At 38.5% G+C, this 17,391-nt stretch overlaps 1 protein-coding gene across 1 annotated transcript in view; it reads left to right on the top strand.

Annotated features, from left to right (window-relative positions):
* The window catches only part of LOC112097974, a gene marked incomplete at both ends in the record, with an annotated part of 76,428 nt that overhangs the window by 13,087 nt on the left and 45,950 nt on the right, over positions 1 to 17,391 (top strand). The window contains one exon of the mRNA XM_024183574.1: positions 1,302 to 2,009. Coding sequence (XP_024039342.1) covers positions 1,302 to 2,009 — 708 coding nt within the window. The remainder of the gene's footprint in view (positions 1 to 1,301; positions 2,010 to 17,391) is intronic.

The following is a 17,391-nucleotide window of genomic DNA, read 5'->3' on the forward strand; positions in this document are numbered from 1 at the left end:
TGTTCAAAAGAAGGCATTTTTAACAGAAAACGTTAGTTCTATCCTCCAACATAAAATTTCTCTAAAATGCAAAGACCCGGGCTCCCCCACTATCTCATGTAGTATAGGGAACCACACAATTGAGAATGCTTTGTTGGATTTAGGAGCTAGTGTAAATCTGTTACCTTATTCAATGTTTGTGAAACTTGGACTTGGAGAATTACACCCAACTCCAGTGGTGTTACAGCTTGCAGATCGGTCTACGAAAATACCTCGTGGTATTGTGGAGGACGTGCTTATCCAGGTAGACAAGTTTTATTTTCCTGTTGATTTCATTGTAATTGACACTCAACCAATACAGGATTCGAGGAAGCACATCCCCATTATCCTAGGCCGACCTTTCTTGGCAACTGCGGATGCTCACATTCAATGCAGGACTGGAAATATGCAGTTGTCTTTCGGCAACATGACTATGGAGCTGAACATCTTCAACATTGCCAAACAACCTCACAGTGCAGATGATGGAATTGTTGATGTGGATTTAATTGAAACAATAGTTGATAACACTTTTCTTTCAAACCTTAGTGATGATCCTTTACAAACATGTTTAACTCACTTTGGTTTGGATTTTGATATTGACAGATCAGTCGATGAGGTCAACGCCCTACTTGACTCAGAACCATCTATGGACACTAATAAATGGAAGTCAAGAGTTGAACAACTAGCACCATCAGAGAAGAAACTCATTCCATCATCAGAATCACCACCGAAACTCGAGCTCAAACCATTGCCCAACACTTTGGAATATGCATTTTTGGGAGAAGAAAGTACTCTGCCGGTAATCATCTCATCATCCCTCAATGACAAACAAAAAGGTAAGTTGTTGGATGTTTTAAAAGAGCACAAAGGGGCATTAGGATGGACCATAGCAGACATAAAAGGTATAAACCCAGTAGACTACATGCATTACATTCACCTTGATGAAAATGCTAAAACTACTAGGGAGATGCAACGTCGGTTAAATCCTAACATGACAGAAGTTGTTAGAACAGAAGTCCTTAAGCTATTAGACGCAGGTATCATTTACCCCATTTCTGATAGTTCATGGGTCAGTCCTGTACAAGTTGTCCCCAAAAAGTCAGGAGTCACAGTAGTTACCAATGCTGATAATGAATTGATACCCACTAGAGTAACTACAGGATGGCGTGTATGCATTGATTATAGAAAGTTGAATTCTGTCACACGTAAAGACCATTTTCCTTTACCATTTATTGATCAAATGCTTAATAGATTAGCAGGCCATGAATTTTATTGCTTTCTAGATGGCTACTCAGGATATAATCAGATTCCCATAGCACCAAAAGATCAAGAGAAAACTACTTTCACTTGCCCTTTTGGCACATTTGCATATAGGAGAATGCCATTTGGATTATGTAATGCACCTGCTACATTTCAACGATGCATGTTGAGCATTTTTTCTGATATGGTTGAACGATTCCTTGAAGTCTTTATGGATGACTTTTCTGTCTTTGGTGACTCGTTTGATCAATGTTTACATCATCTAACACTAGTTCTGCAGAGATGTATCGAGAAGAACTTGATCTTAAATTGGGAGAAATGCCATTTTATGGTAAAACAAGGTATTGTTCTCGGTCACATCATTTCGAGCAAAGGTATTGAGGTTGACAAAGCCAAGGTGGATCTCATTTCTAATCTTCCTCCACCTAAAACAATAAGAGAAGTAAGATCTTTCCTTGGGCATGCTGGGTTCTATAGACGTTTCATTAAAGATTTTAGCAAAGTTTCTAGACCCTTATGCAATTTACTTGCTAAGGATGTACCTTTTATCTTTAATGATTCATGTCTTATGGCGTTTGAAAAATTAAAACAGTTGTTGATATCATCACCCATCATTCAGGCCCCAAACTGGAGCTTACCATTTGAGCTAATGTGTGATGCATCTGATTATGCAGTAGGAGCAGTATTAGGACAAAGAGTTGATCGAATTCCCCATGTTATTTATTATGCTAGTATGACATTGAATGATGCACAGTTGAACTATTCAACTACTGAAAAAGAAATGCTAGCAGTAGTGTTTGCATTGGAAAAATTTCGATCATATCTCATTGGTTGTAAAATAATTATATTCACGGATCATGCTGCTCTTAAATATCTTCTCACAAAGAAAGATGCAAAAGCCAGACTAATTCGTTGGGTGTTACTTTTGTAGGAATTTGACTTGGAGTTCAAAGATAAGAAAGGGACAGAAAATGTTGTGGCGGACCACCTCTCTCGTCTCCATTTTGACACAATTACAGAATCATTACCATTGAATGAGTCATTTCCAGATGAACAATTAATGAATGTGGAAGTATTACCTTGGTATGCTGATATAGTTAATTATCTTGTTACAGGTAAACTTCCAGAGCATTGGACCAAGCAAGACAAGGCTAAATTCTTTGCAGAAATAAAAAATTTCTTTTGGGATGACCCGTATTTGTTCAAGTATTGTGCAGATCAAATTGTTAGACGATGTGTCCCAGAAAGTGAAATTCAGAATATTCTTTCATTCTGCCATGAACAAGCTTGTGGAGGCCATTTTAGTGCTAAGAAAACAGCGACTAAAGTTTTACAATGTGGTTTCTATTGGCCAACTATATTTCGAGATGCTTACACTTTCTGTTCTTCATGTGATAGGTGTCAACGAATGGGAAGCATTACACGAAGGAACATGATGCCACTAAATCCAATTTTAGTGGTTGAGATTTTTGACGTATGGGGTATCGACTTCATGGGACCCTTTCCCCCGTCTTTTGGCCATCAATACATATTGGTTGCTGTTGACTACGTATCAAAATGGGTAGAAGCAATTCCATGTAGGACCAATGATCACAAGGTGGTGATAGTATTTTTGAAAAGCAACATTGTCTCGCGCTTTGGATTCCCTCGAGCAATAATCAGTGATGGTGGTGCCCACTTTTGTAACAAAGCATTCAAAGCTCTTTTGACAAAGTATTCAATCACACACAAAGTGGCGACTCCGTATCATCTGCCAACCAGTGGCCAAGTTGAGATCTCCAATCGAGAAATAAAGCACATATTAGAAAAGACGGTGAGGCCAGACAGGAAAGATTGGTCATTAAGACTTGATGATGCATTATGGGCATATAGAACGGCTTTCAAGACCCCGATTGGGATGTCACCCTACAGGATAGTGTATGGAAAAGCTTGCCACCTACCTGTGGAACTCGAGCATCGTGCGTATTGGGCCATCAAGAAATTCAATTTTGACATGCAGCAAGCCAACTTAGAAAGAAGATTACAGCTGGCAGAACTTGAAGAAATTCGCAATGATGCATACGAAAATGCCAAGATTTACAAGCAACGAATGAAAGTCTTCCATGATAAGCAAATTATGAGAAAATCGTTCACTCCAGGTCAGAAAGTGCTTTTATTCAATTCTCGCTTGCACCTATTCCCAGGTAAGTTACGCTCTCGTTGGTCTGGTCCATTTATTGTTCATACTGTTTTTCCACATGGGGCAATTGAAATTAAAGACCCAAAGAACGGTGTCACGTTTAAAGTTAATGGTCAAAGATTAAAACCATATCTAGAGTACCAACCACATGACGAAGACACCGAAATAAATTTGAGTGACCCACCAAATTTGAATTGATTTTTTTTTCTTTTCGTTGATTTGATTTTTCTTTCTTTCTTTTTATTATTATTCTTTTGCTAATTGAAATTGTTTTTGCATAAGTGTGTTTATTTTACCATTAAGTTTTCTCTTATCATTTTTAATCATGAGTCTCATACTTAGACCGTTCCTCCTGAACATTCTTAAACCACTTCAACGTGTCAAAACTCATCTCAAAAGGCAGATTCAATTTTGTAAAACACAACGCATTTGGGCTCTACAACCACCAGAGTTAGTAGCCTATGTTGAGGGTTTAGAACGCCAACTCAGAGACATTGAGAGAAGTGTTTACGACATCCAGTTGGAGCTTGAGGTAAATTCAATAAGAGGACGATTTTAATTTTCTTTGTGTGTTTTAATTTGTTTTTCTGTTTGAGTGCTTTAGTTTGTTACCCCGGTGAAGTGGCGGATAACGGTACTCCGTGACAATCAAGTCGGTTACTTCAGTTTCCCATAATAACTGATATTCTGAGGCGAAAGTATGGACAGAAACGAGACTCTAGCAAAGCTTCACAAGCGATTCCCTTCACTTCCTCAGAATGCCCTCCTTACGATCTATAAAGCTCGGTCCGAACGCATGCGATTACTCATGAGGAATAACATACCTGCTGACATCCGTTGGTTAATCGAGGCTAAAGTACGATCGACAGGTGAGTTACCTCCAAAATTTATTGCATACATGCCTGGTTGTGGTAAAGGAAATTATGCAAGAAAACGACGAGCTCGAAGAATTTCTGTTGCTTGTCATAAGTGTGCCAGAATGAGTTGCAATAAAAACCCATGTTCTTTAGGAATGATGTCTGATAACAGGGAAGATAAGATTCAATTCATTAGGGATGGCTTGAATAAGGAGTCATTGGATGATATCCTTTTGTCTCTTGAAACGCATCCCAGTGGATATGTGCAAAGAGCGATTCTCCAGTTATGGCCATTATTCCAGAAAGAGCATGCACGATATAGTCTCGGGAATCTGACTATAAACGACCCTGTTTGCCAGTTTATAAGAAAGCTGGATAGGAAGCCTATCCTCGACCCATAGAGGGCGTTCAAGCCGTTTCTGGACGTAAAACCAGAGGAAGATGTGAGCCACAGTCGCAACTACCTGTAAATATCCTTTTACTTTATTGTTATTTTATTTCACTATTGTCTTATTGTTTGCATTATTGTCTTTAATAATTTTATTACTGTTTGCTTTTTCCTTTTTACTGTTTTCTTTTTGACTTGCGAGCCACGTGCTTTATGCGTTATTTGACACTGACATATTACCTCATACACAACTGTGATCCACTGTCACCAAGACTCTTAAATGTGATTTTCTTTGTCAAGCACTCACAAATTGTTTTTGAGAAATATTCCAATGGCAGCTACTCCAAATAGACAATTCAAGAACATTTGTGTGCTTTCTGAATTTACCTATGGCAAACATAAAGAGTTCGTTGAGGCAGCCATCGATCTTGGTCGAAGCATAGCAGTGAGAAAATTACACTTGGTGTATGGAGGAGGTAACCGAGGGTTATCAAAAATGGTCTCAGAAGCAGCTTTTATCAGAGGAAGTCAAGTGTTAGGCATCATCCCAAGAGTCCTAAAACCATTGGGCAGTTCGTCTGACTCATCAACTGGAGAAGAGTTAGTCGTCTCAGGTATGCAAAAAAGAATAACTGAAATGCTTAATCATGCTGATGCTTTTATTTTCCTTCCAGGAGATCTTGCAACACTAGAGGCACTTATCACACTAGCATCTTAGGCCCATCTGCACATCCACCAGAAACCCATCGGTTTGTTAAATGTCAATAACTTTTATGATGGCTTCATCGCATTTCTTAACCATGCAATAAAAAACTATTTCATTCCTTCTAATGTGAAAAAACTTTTTATTTGTGCTCACACTGCTAATGAGCTACTTTATCTGTTACAAGCTTATAAACCGGAGCCAGACCCCTGGACCTTTGTGTTGGAGCATCCACATAATGATGGTAACAGTAGCCGCAGTAAGAAGTACAAATTAGATTTAACTCTCCGCCTGTAAATATTTTCTTCTGTGTTGCACCACCCAGGTGATGTCTTCTAAACTCTACTTCTTTCATTTCAAACATTGAGGACAATGTTTCATTCTGGTTGGGGGGGAGGGAATAGTCGACAATTGTGGAATTTTGGTTAAGTTTTTTTTGTTGTAGAAACTAACTGTTGCTAACTTTTTGTGTTGAAGATGGCTGAATATGGAGTGTAGTTACTCTAGAAACGCATCTTCATTGTTTGAAAAAAAAAATTCAAAAAAAAAAATCAAAAAAAATAAAAATTAGACATTTTCTTTTTCTTTATTATGTGTTTATGTTTATTTTTCTTCTTTTTAATTTCTCCTCTATAAATATACATTTCCCAACTTTTGAGTCGAAGATGGCTGAATATGGAGTGTAGTTCCTCTAGAAACGCATCTTCTTTATAAAAAAAAATAATAAAAAATTATTTTCGTTTTCTATCATTTTATGTGTAACTTTTCTAATTAGTTTTTATGCATCATTTTCACATTTCTGCATGCATATTTTCCTTTCATGTTTAGAATAGGTTGGGGGGTAGAATGTTGTTTAAAAAAAAAAAAAATTTGTGTGATTTGTTTTAACATTGGGTGACATGATTAATTTTAAATTTTAGTATTTGTATTATCTTTGGTCTTAAGTGATGTTACATTATGTTTGCTACTCTACATGTTGATGTCGGAGACATATATGAGTTGCTTGAAGGAATGAACATGTCATAATAAGTACCAAGTGAGTTTTTGAGCCTATCATTTTTCTTGGAGAGTAACCCTTTTGCCCATTCTTTATACAGCTTAACAGTTTATTATTGTATACACGATCTCTAGATTTCTTTTGAGTTAACCCTTAATAAAAAAAAATAAAAAAAAAAGTGTGTTGCTACATTTGGAGGCCCATCTAACTAGTAGATATGGAAGGTTATTTAGAGCCCTAAAAGACGATGGAAAGGCCATCTTTGATCCGTTTGAGCCTTTCTAGCCATCCCTTTTATTAAATATCCATAGTTAACCCTTTTGAGCCTTTAAAAAAAAAAAAAACATTTTCTTTGTCAAACTTATCATCTTGACTCACTCCGATTTGGAGTATTACCCGATATCTTATAAGTTCCATCACCTATTTATGTTTGAGAAAATATAAATAATTATGTTGTTCAGTGAAGTTATAACAAAAAAGCAAAAAAAAAAAAAAAACAACAACAACAAAACAAAAGTTGTTGTTTCAAAAGAATAAAAATAACAATAATAGGTGAAATCCACCTTGCAACTTTCAAAAAAAAAAAAAAATTCTCTGCATTTTTCTCAAACATACACTTTGTTTTCCTTATTTCCTTTCTTTGTTAACCATGTCCCTAGCCTACGTTACATCCTAATAAAAGTCCTTCCTGATTTTAGGAAACTATAATCTGAAGTAGAAGCTAGTTATATGGGCTAAAAAGATGTAGTGGTGCATATAAAAAAAATAAATAAATAAATTGGGTTGACTAATAGTTTTTATTTGACTTGAGATCTTATTATTTTTAAGCTGAGGGCATATTTATTTCATCTTGGTGAGAGCATGTGATATCACTTCTTCATTATTTTCTCTCAATTACCATTCATTGGAGTGACTATTTTTATTGGGTTTAATTTCTTTGTGAGAGTGTCACTACTTCCAGTGAGATTTTGGGGTTTGACATGTCATTCTTGAAAATAGCTATAACAAAGTCTACTGGGCTGATTCATGTGGATGGTTGATGTGGGTGTGATGTTACTTTAGACTAGAGATAATGCTTATACTTTTATTTGATTGCTATCATTAATCTCATTGAATAAACACGAGTGTTTCTAAAAAAAAAAAAAAAATCATTTTGAATTTGAATTTTATTTTCGCTTCATTTGCTAGGGACTAGCAATAAGCTGGTTGGGGGGTGTGTTGAGTGTTAGAAAATGCATATTTATAAAGGAGAAAACCGTCATTTTACATTTCAAGTCTTACTAACAACCCTTACTTTTATGTATTTAACCTTCTTGTGATTTAATTACATGTGTTTTATTTTAATTAAATATTTTATGTATTTTAGGGGCATTATAGTCATTTCGCAATAAAGGAGAGATCAGACGGCAAAACGAACATCACTTTTGAACTCAGGACGGTCGAAAACCTTAGGAGGAGCATAAAAGGAAAAATGGCACTATTCATATGTACGGTACTATTCACGTGTACGGTACTAACTACATTACTGTTCACAACACTGTTCACATAGACGGATCGATGACGTGGCATTAACCGATGATGTGGCATTGACTGATGAGGTGTCACGATCCTGTTGGACTAAAATTCTTATGTACTGTTGATGGTGACGTGGCAGCATATCAGTGGACGAAAAATCTCACGTACGGTGCATGCATCACACAGGATTATTTTCAACCAAACCGCGTTACTGTTCATCCGAGTCAAACCGTGTTACTGTTCATCCGCGTGGTCAAACCGTGGACTGTTGACTGATGACGTGGCGCAATCCTGAGCGTCCAAACTGTTTTTAATCCGATGGCCATGATTTACTCCATGTATCTATAAAAAGGGGGCCTCCCCCCCCTAATTTGATATCTCTGAATCCATTTTTGGACTCTGTTTTCTGTAATTCCCTCTCCATCTTATATTTTCTTCGTATTTTAATAAATTCTCATTTTGCCCCTAGTTCAATTATGAGTGGCTAATTTTCTTTCAAGCTTGGGTTGAAGGTGAAGTCTCAACATGTGTCATAGGCTTAATTTGGTAAATTTATTTTCTCTTCCCCTCTAGTTTTTGTGGATGTTTTGACTTCTCGTCGACAAATAATAATAATCTTGTCTAGATACCGCCTTGATTACGCCGGCTCTCTAGTATAAGGGTATTATTATTTGGCACGATAAGCCCTTAGCACCATATTGATTAGAGCGTGGTTCATGAGGTGTGGATTCCCCCCTCATGATTTAATTGGCATTAATACGGATTATTTAGCCCATCATGCATGTTGATACGGATCCAGATACCCAAGTACGTCAATTTAATAGATTTTCTCTTCAATTTATTTCACCATTGCAAGTCCAATTTTAGAATTTATTATCGCCATTTTAATTTTAGTTTTAGCATATTCCAAATCATTTCCACCACAGATCCAATCACCAATTCACAAAATTAATTCTACACAATTAAAATCCACCTCCTCGTGGGATCGACACTCGTCATCATTAGTCTATACTACAATAGATTCGTGCGCTTGCGAGTACATTAAAATTTGCACAACACCCTTTCTTGCAATAATTATAGTATTTGACATTTTTTTTACTTCTTGATTTTGATCTACCATGATTATGACTCTGACTGGGTCCATATTCTATTGATCTCGCTCCGTCATCGATAATGTTTACACTTGCTTGTCTGTCTTCTTTATTTTTTTGTCTGCCCACATCATTTAATACGAAGACTGCAACATCATCGAAGACTAGACTATCTACTGGGTTGTTGTTCGTTAGATTGATGATGAGTTGATCATACGAATCTAGTAAACGTTGAAGTAAAAGTTTCGTACATTCATTTTCTTCTATATTATGACCCAACGTTGTGAGTTGTGAAAATAGAGTCTTCAAGGTGTTGATATGGTCGGTCATGAATGTAGATTCCGCCATTAGAAGAGTATAAAGTCTCCTCTTTAAGAAGATCTTATTGTGCAGCGACTTGACCTCGTCCAATATTTCCTTCGCTGTCTTTTTCTCTGCCACAATGGATAATACTTCATCCACAAGTGCCAAGTGTAAATAGCAATGGCATTGCTGTTTATCTCATTCCACTTGTCATCAGTTATCTCCATGGGCATTTCTCTAATTACTGCTAAGCAATTATTTTTCCTCAATACAGCTATCATCTTCATTTTCCATAACGAGAAATTATTTTCATTAAACTTCTCAATTTCGTATTTTGCCGTCATTGCTTTTCACTACTAACTAACTTTGCTAGGATTGGCTCCCATTATTTCATGTGAACAGTAATCGTATATGTGAACTGTATTGTATATGCGAATAGGATTGTATACGTGAACAATACCATATAGTAACAGTAACGCAAACGTGAATAGTACTTTTACGTGAATGGTACCTCGACTCCAAAAAACACAACCAGTAGCTTTGATACCACTGTTAGGAATTTGATGGGTGAGCAGGGCCACAGCCAAAATGAAATTGGAAGAAAATAAAGAAGAGGCACAGAAGAGGACACCAAAAATTACCTGGTTTGGCTTTTAGCCTATGTCCATAGGCGAAGACAGAAAAAAATATTTTACTAGTAAAATAATAATTACAAGTATTGTAATATTTTGACTCACTACCCAGAATCCCAATACATCTAATCTCTCAAATTACTAGACAAGAGTTTAAAACTCTGACACTCTCAAATCTTTGCTCCTTACTCTTAAGAGAAAAAATAAGTTGAAGAAAAATGGATTCAGGGAGGGGAAATGAAGCCTTCTATTTATACGCTTCATTTCCTCTCCTTTTTCAAATTAAAATAACATTATTATTATTATTTTCTTTCAAATCTTTCTGCTTCTTCTTTCTTCTTACTATTCTTCAAGTATTGCGGCACCACAAAAAATGATAGGCTGCGTGAGACTTTGGGTGCGCCCTCTTCTAGAAGAGCGGTGCCCCATTTTTCAAAAGAAACAAACAGCAGGTCAATTAAGTATAGATTTTAGTGGAATAAGATTATTTTCTTTTCTAGATCCATTAGCTGAGTTGTAGTGACGCAGAGTATAACATGAATCCAAGCATATCGAATAAGAGTCGTCGTCGTCATTATCATCATCATCATCATCATTATTAGTATTAGTATTATTACGTTTTTTTAAAGGGATAGAATTCAATTAGAAAACACACAACAATATATCCAAAATAGACTGAAAGGAAAATCCTCCAACCAAATAATGAATTCCTAGTTGTACAAAGTAAATTTAATTAATCCATGTGTCAAACCATTTACTGCGCATAGGACAATGGCAATGGCAAACATGGAAGTCATTATCAGCCTCTAGTAAATTATGGATATCCTGAATCACCCAATAAATTTCTTTATGGTTTCCCAAAGGATTACTTTACATTTAGTTTTATTGTTCTCATTTTTTTTAATCTTTTTCTATGAAATTGATGTGTCAAAAATTTTCCATTATGAAATCCTAATAATAATAATAATAATAATCAAAATGTACATGAATTATGCAATCATATGATACATATCATCTTACCAAAATACCGTCAACCCATTTCTACGTATATTCTCAATATCCTATGGAATTTTCCATGTCCACACTCTTTTGTAATCCGAAACTCAACTCTAGTTAAATCATTTTTCTAATAAATTATGCAATTTAGCCTGTTAAATCATTTTCCTAGATCTGCCATGAGAAATAGAGAATGAAACTAGTTGCACTCCCATGTATACCATAACAATAACAGCAAAAGATCATCAGGTTACAATAGCATTTATTATACATAAGCTCATGAAAACATTCAAGTACTAAATTTTATTAAAACGATTTAGATATAATTATGAAGAAAAAATTCGTAGCTTATAAATACAAATGTCTAGATCAACAAATTCACAGTTTATAAAATACAGACATTTAGATTTATTATAAAGAGCTTAGTTTAAAGTAAAATCTAAAATTTTTATGGGTTTATAGATTTATGGAGGTTATATTAATAGATTTAATATGGACTAAATTAAATAATAGTAAAACTACTCATATCAGTTGCTATGAGCTTTTATTTTTTAATTAAAACATGGATTTTGATCACTCTTAAAGGTTTCTAAAATCTATGGAGACTAGCTTTTATAGATATAATGGTGACTGTTTGGGAAGGAAATATGAGGCCAATGATGAAGCGCCACATGTCGATATTTAAGAAATTAATTTATCTTGGGTACCCTAAGCACTCCGGGGGTACCTCGGGTACACCATGAAATGATACAAAAGTCTTCGTAAATATGTGAAGGGATATGTGAGCCCCGAATCTCAAAAAGATCAGTTTAATACGTGTCAAAACATAAGAAAATATCATGCCGCAAAAGAGGAGATAGCCACCTTCATGCCAGCGAATCCGCCAAAAGTGTGATATTGTGACAGTTGGGACCACCAGCTTTTCCTGCCACGCCTGCAAAATTACAACGGAATTGCAGAGGTACGCAGGACCACTCCAGTACTCCCAGCACGTGAATACGCCACAAACTTGCTCTCCACTCATATTTTTGAAACGTCTAAGCCGCCATACGCATGAAAATAAGAATATTCCTGACATGACAGCAGGGAACGCCACTAAAATAGCGCCAGGTGGCACGATGACCGGGGTACACCATATAATATACTTAGGTTTGATTTTTATCAAGTAAGTGAACACACTCACAACAAAAAAACTAGGGTTTTTTCAACCTCAAAATCTTCATTACCGAAAGCTTGCAAGCTCTCTAACCTGAGATAACCCAACTCTCACTTGAGCGTCGAAGTGTGGTCGCTGGCCACCCCCGGCTCCACCTCTGACCTCTTTTTTAGTTGTTTCACAGGTTTAAGGCGAGTTTCACCAACCCTCCGCACCTGAAGTTAGCCCCCCTCCATATCCACCGCCATCTCAATCCTCATTCGCTCCACAAAAAGCCTAAACAGCCCGCACGTGCCGAACAAACGAGGTACCCCGCTCCCCGACAAAAAATATAAATTTATTGCTCTTGGGTTGATTTTGTGGTTTTTTATTCATTGACCCAAAATCAGCCACAAACAATTGGCGCCGTCTGTGGGGAGCGCGCAAAAAGCCTCCTCACGGTGCTAAGCTTGCCGATACGTGTGCTTGTGCAACCATGGCACCTGACGTACCCGCTGATAACCAAATGCTAGGTCATGGTGGAGTGGAGGACCACGGCAGTGATGAGAGGGTGACTTGACTAGAAGGGCATCCCGCCTAGAGAAAGGCAAATCAGTTAAGCAATCAGCTGGTATTCAACCCGACGAGGAGCCCGTTACTCATAAACACTTTAAGGATTTAGCTCATGCGATTCTCAGAGCAGTAGGATCTCAGGTACCCGAAGCAGCCACTTCCCCGGTAACTCAAGATGTCTCGCCTCCACGCGGTGAGAAATAGATCATACCAAGATCTGAAATACCGGAGGGAAGTAGACTAAAGCATGGGCCATCGGGCACCCGTTCAAAGTTTCAAGCCGTCGGCTCCCGGGAAGAACGCTCCACTGCCTCTTGTTATTCCCGTAGTAGCCAAGGTACCAAACGTAAACAAAAAGTCCATGAAGATCTCCGGCACAAGTTGAACACCAAAAGAGCTTCCCAAACAATTGCGGCATCCTTAAGTGCACCTGGGGTACCTCACGAGTTCCTGGAAAAAATGGACTCCCTCGAAGCTCAAGTGAAGCTCCTTTCTGAAAAATAAAACTCCATCAATGCTCTAGTGCCAGCAGCGTATAACTCGTCATTCACCATGTAGATTCAGACAGCGATTCTCCTGGAAGCATTCACCATGCCTCAAATATAGTAATACTTGGGTACCTCAGATCCCGTGGAACATGCTGAGTTGTACTGTGACCAGATATTGATTAAAGGAGTGGGCGACAATGCTGTGCGTCGGATATTCTCGCATACCCTCACCGGACCAGCCAAATCATGGTTCCGATCGTTAAAGGCAGGGAAGCTCGTTCTTGAGCTCTGCAACAAAATGAAATGGACGAGAAGTGTTACCTGAAGCGGGAGGAAGATAGAGTCAAAGTCATGAAAAGCAAGGAGAAACCCAAGAGAGCCGAGGTACCTCAGGTACCCTCTCGAGCACCCCAGGTACACAGTCCACCTTGTCTAACCCCACGTGGGAGAGGGTTGAATATTCTTGGTGTACCCTTGGTACCCCAGCAATGCAATGACGTTTATTCACTTTACTAATTAGGCGCTTGCAAGACAATGAAGAGCTGCGCGGTGGAAAGTGTTATAGACAACTAGTCCTCTAAAACAAAAAAGAGTAGGGCCAATGGAGATAGATGTGGTTATGCATGATGTACCCGAGGTACCTCAAAGTCCTAATTCAGCGTTAATCGAAGAGTTAGAGGTACCCCTGGATCCCCGGGTGCCGAAGGAAGAAAAGGAATGAGCACACACGCTACTCTAAATGAAAAGAACAATTATAAAGCACTTGTGAAATGTTGCCATACCGAGGAAGTACTAATAATAAAAGGAAGTACTTTACCTCTTTCTATTTACTTTATTTATTTTTCTTCAATGCTTATGCATTTATAATATTTGATCTATTATGTGGTGTACTTTATCATACGGGGCACCCAGAGTACCCCAAACTGATTAGTTGCACTTTTCAATTCTCCAAGTCTCTAATGACAAGGGTGATCTCAGGATCCCCCATTTCTTTAAGATAACAGAACATTATCATGTAATGATATTGGTTCTATCGCTTATAAGTATGTTTTTTTACTTTATGAGATGATGTGTGTTCTCCTTTTTAATTACCGAATGTGATTGTAGTTAAATTTTTGCCATTAATGTGACTACACCTTATTGCGCCATGTTTGATTTGTTCGAGGTCAACGCTAATAAGAGATAATACAACAAATTTAAAAAGGGAGGGTCAGAGAAGGTCCGAGGGCGAGGTAAACTAGCATACCCTAGCGCCATGAGGTTCCGATAAGGTATGCACACACCCACACCTCCATTCTTTTACTTGAGCCAAGTAAAGAATAGATAAACGAAACGAGGTAGGCAAGCATGCCCTTCTATTCGCATTATTTTATTAAATATTGACTAGAAGTGGATGGCAAAACAAGCATGTTTTTTACCATTTCTGCAAAAAAGGGGGCCAAGAAGGTCCCCGAAAAAAATGTGGGTACCTAGGGTACCCAAGAAACTCCACAAGTCTATTTGAGATACGCCATAATCTTTATTTTATCCTAGGTGCGCCAAATATGAATTTCGTTTTATCTTATAATGATGTGCGAATTATTAAATTATTTTGAGATACGTCATAATCTTTATTAAGACGAGCAGTGAGCACATCTACGGAAATTACCACGCAAGCGCCAAAAATACATCAGGGGTACCCGAGGAACCCCCACAAGTCTACACAAATCAATCATAATCACGGAATTCAATGGTATGCCGAATAAAGTCTATTGCAGAAGTTTAATGCGAATAAGTAGCAAGATTGCCAAGGCAACCTTCCAAAAGACAAGTATCCCAACACAACAAAAGGATGATGCCATACTACAAAGGTACAGAAGCAAAGAAAGAAAGCTGCTAAGACATCTCGAGATAAAACCCTAAATGGCAAGTAAGATCAAGCAGAAGAGGGGACATCGTCTCCACCGTTCCCCTCAACAGGGGGATCAATAGGAATACTCGCGGTCAAAGAGTTGCTACCCGCATGAACAGCGCTAACTGAAGGGAGATTTGCCTGGGGTACCTGGGGTACCCCCGAAGATTGCTGCGGGCTATAGGATGGTGGAGCCGGGGTTACCCTCTTATCCTCTATCGCCTTTAGGATGGCCGACTTATCCACCCATTTCTCCACCCGAGGTACCACCAGCTCAGGCTCGACGCTCCAGACCTCAGTCATGATAAAAGTAAAGGCACTGTCCATCATCTCCAGTTAGCGAGATAGTAGCTCGCCGTGCTTAGACTCCGCCTCTTCTAACTTCTTGGACAATCGACTGTTCTCCCGGGCATGGTCGTCCAAGCGCCTTTGCAAAGCCCTAACCTCCTCTCCTAGCTTCTCTTCCCGAGACTAGAAGAGTCTAACCTCACCTCGCAGCCTCTTTACCTCGATCTGTGCAGCCGAGATGCCACTAAGGTCTCGGAGACCGTGGCTAAGTTAGAAAGCCGCCTACATAAATAATAACAAAGAAAATGAAAGGGAGTAAAAAAAAAAAAGAAAGCCGTCAAGATGATTTAAAAGAAAAAATAAGAGGAGCATGGATTAAAAAAAAAAAAGAAGCCATCAGGGTGATTTAAAAGGAAAAAGAGGAGGAGCGTGGATTAAAAAAAAGAGAAAAAAAAGGCCACTGGAAGAAACGAAGAAGAAGCAAAATGGGGGCAGAAGATGGCTTACCACAAGGAGATCACTGCCCCACCAGTCGAACGCCGTCGTCACACCACCGAAACCGCTGGGTAGATGCCGCCGTTACAATGCCTAGATTCGACGTAGGAAACGCCGCGGCCACCACTGGAAATCACGAGAGCCAAGGCCGGCCGAGAAGAAAAAAAATGAAAAGAAAAAAGGGTGTGAAAGTTGCTTGGAAGAGGATAAAGAAAAGAGAAAAAGGAGGAATGCAAAAAGAGAAAGAAAATGTGATGGTGGGCCGAGAGCAAGCAAAGAAAAAAAAAAGGAGATGGAAGCTGAAAGGGCAAGAAGCAAAAGACAGAATAAAGAAGAAAAAAGGGAGATGAGGAGGCGTTGAAAATTGGAGAAGAAGAGAAAAAGTTTTTAGGGATTGTAAAATGAAAGAGAATAAAGTGGGAATGAAAACGTGCAGAAGGTGGGTTGTTAAAAAAAAATGATGTGAAGCTTGCAGTTGAAATGATTCGACTGGTTTTTAAATTTAAAAGCCAGAGCAAGCAAGAAGCCACTGAAAGCAATTAAATTTGATGGGAGATTTTTTTAGAGTTTCAAAATAAAGTGGTAACATAAAAGGAGTAGAACATGTTTAATTAAACCTGACAAATCGTCCTTCATGAAGTGAGAGGTCAAATAATTTTTACAGAATGGTGTTTTCAAATTCAAATCATGTGTCAGGCGGTTACCACTTCCCCAAGGAAAGCTGGAGAGACATGAAGACAGGCATTAGTTCAGAGTTTAAAAAAAAAAAGGTAAATATCGCCATGTGTCACACACAGTTCCTACAAGAGTTTCTTGCGCCTCAATTACATTCGCCCTAAAGAAACTAGGGGGATGTTGTTTGGGAAGGAAATATGAGGCCAATGATGAAGCGCCACGTGTTGATATTTAAGAGATTAATTTATCTCGAGTACCCTAGGTACCCCGGCTACCCTAAGCACTCCAGGGGTACCTTGGGTACACCATAAAAGAATACAAAAGTCTTCATAAATATGTGAAGGGATATGTGGGCCCCGAATCTCAAAAAGATCGGTTTGATGTGTGTCATAAAATAAGGAAATATCATGCTGCAAAAGAGGAGACAGTCGCCGGTCCCGCCAGCGAATCCACCAAAAGTGTGATATTGTGACAGTTGGGACCACCAGCTTTTCCTGCTACGCTTGCAAAATTACAACGAAATTGTAGAGGTACGCGGGACCACTCCACTACGCCCAGCACATGAATACGCCGCAAACTTGCTCTCCACTCATATTTTTGAAACGTCTAAGTCGCCATACGCATGAAAATAAGAATATTCCTGACATGACAGCAGGGAACGCCACTAAAATAGCGCCAGGTGGCACGGCGACCGGGGTACACCATATAAATACTCAGATTTGATTTTTATCAAGTAAGTGAACACACTCACCACCAAAAACTAGGGTTTCTTCAACCTCAAAATCTCCATTACCGAGAGCTTGCAAGCTCTCAAACCTGAGATAACCCAACTCTGACTTGAGCGTCGGAGTGTGGTCGCCAGCCACCCCCAGCTCCACCTCTGACCTCTTTTTTAGTTGTTTCGCAG

The sequence above is a fragment of the Citrus clementina genome, unplaced genomic scaffold, assembly GCF_000493195.1.
Source record: "Citrus clementina cultivar Clemenules unplaced genomic scaffold, Citrus_clementina_v1.0 scaffold_5, whole genome shotgun sequence".
Lineage (NCBI taxonomy): Eukaryota > Viridiplantae > Streptophyta > Magnoliopsida > Sapindales > Rutaceae > Citrus > Citrus x clementina.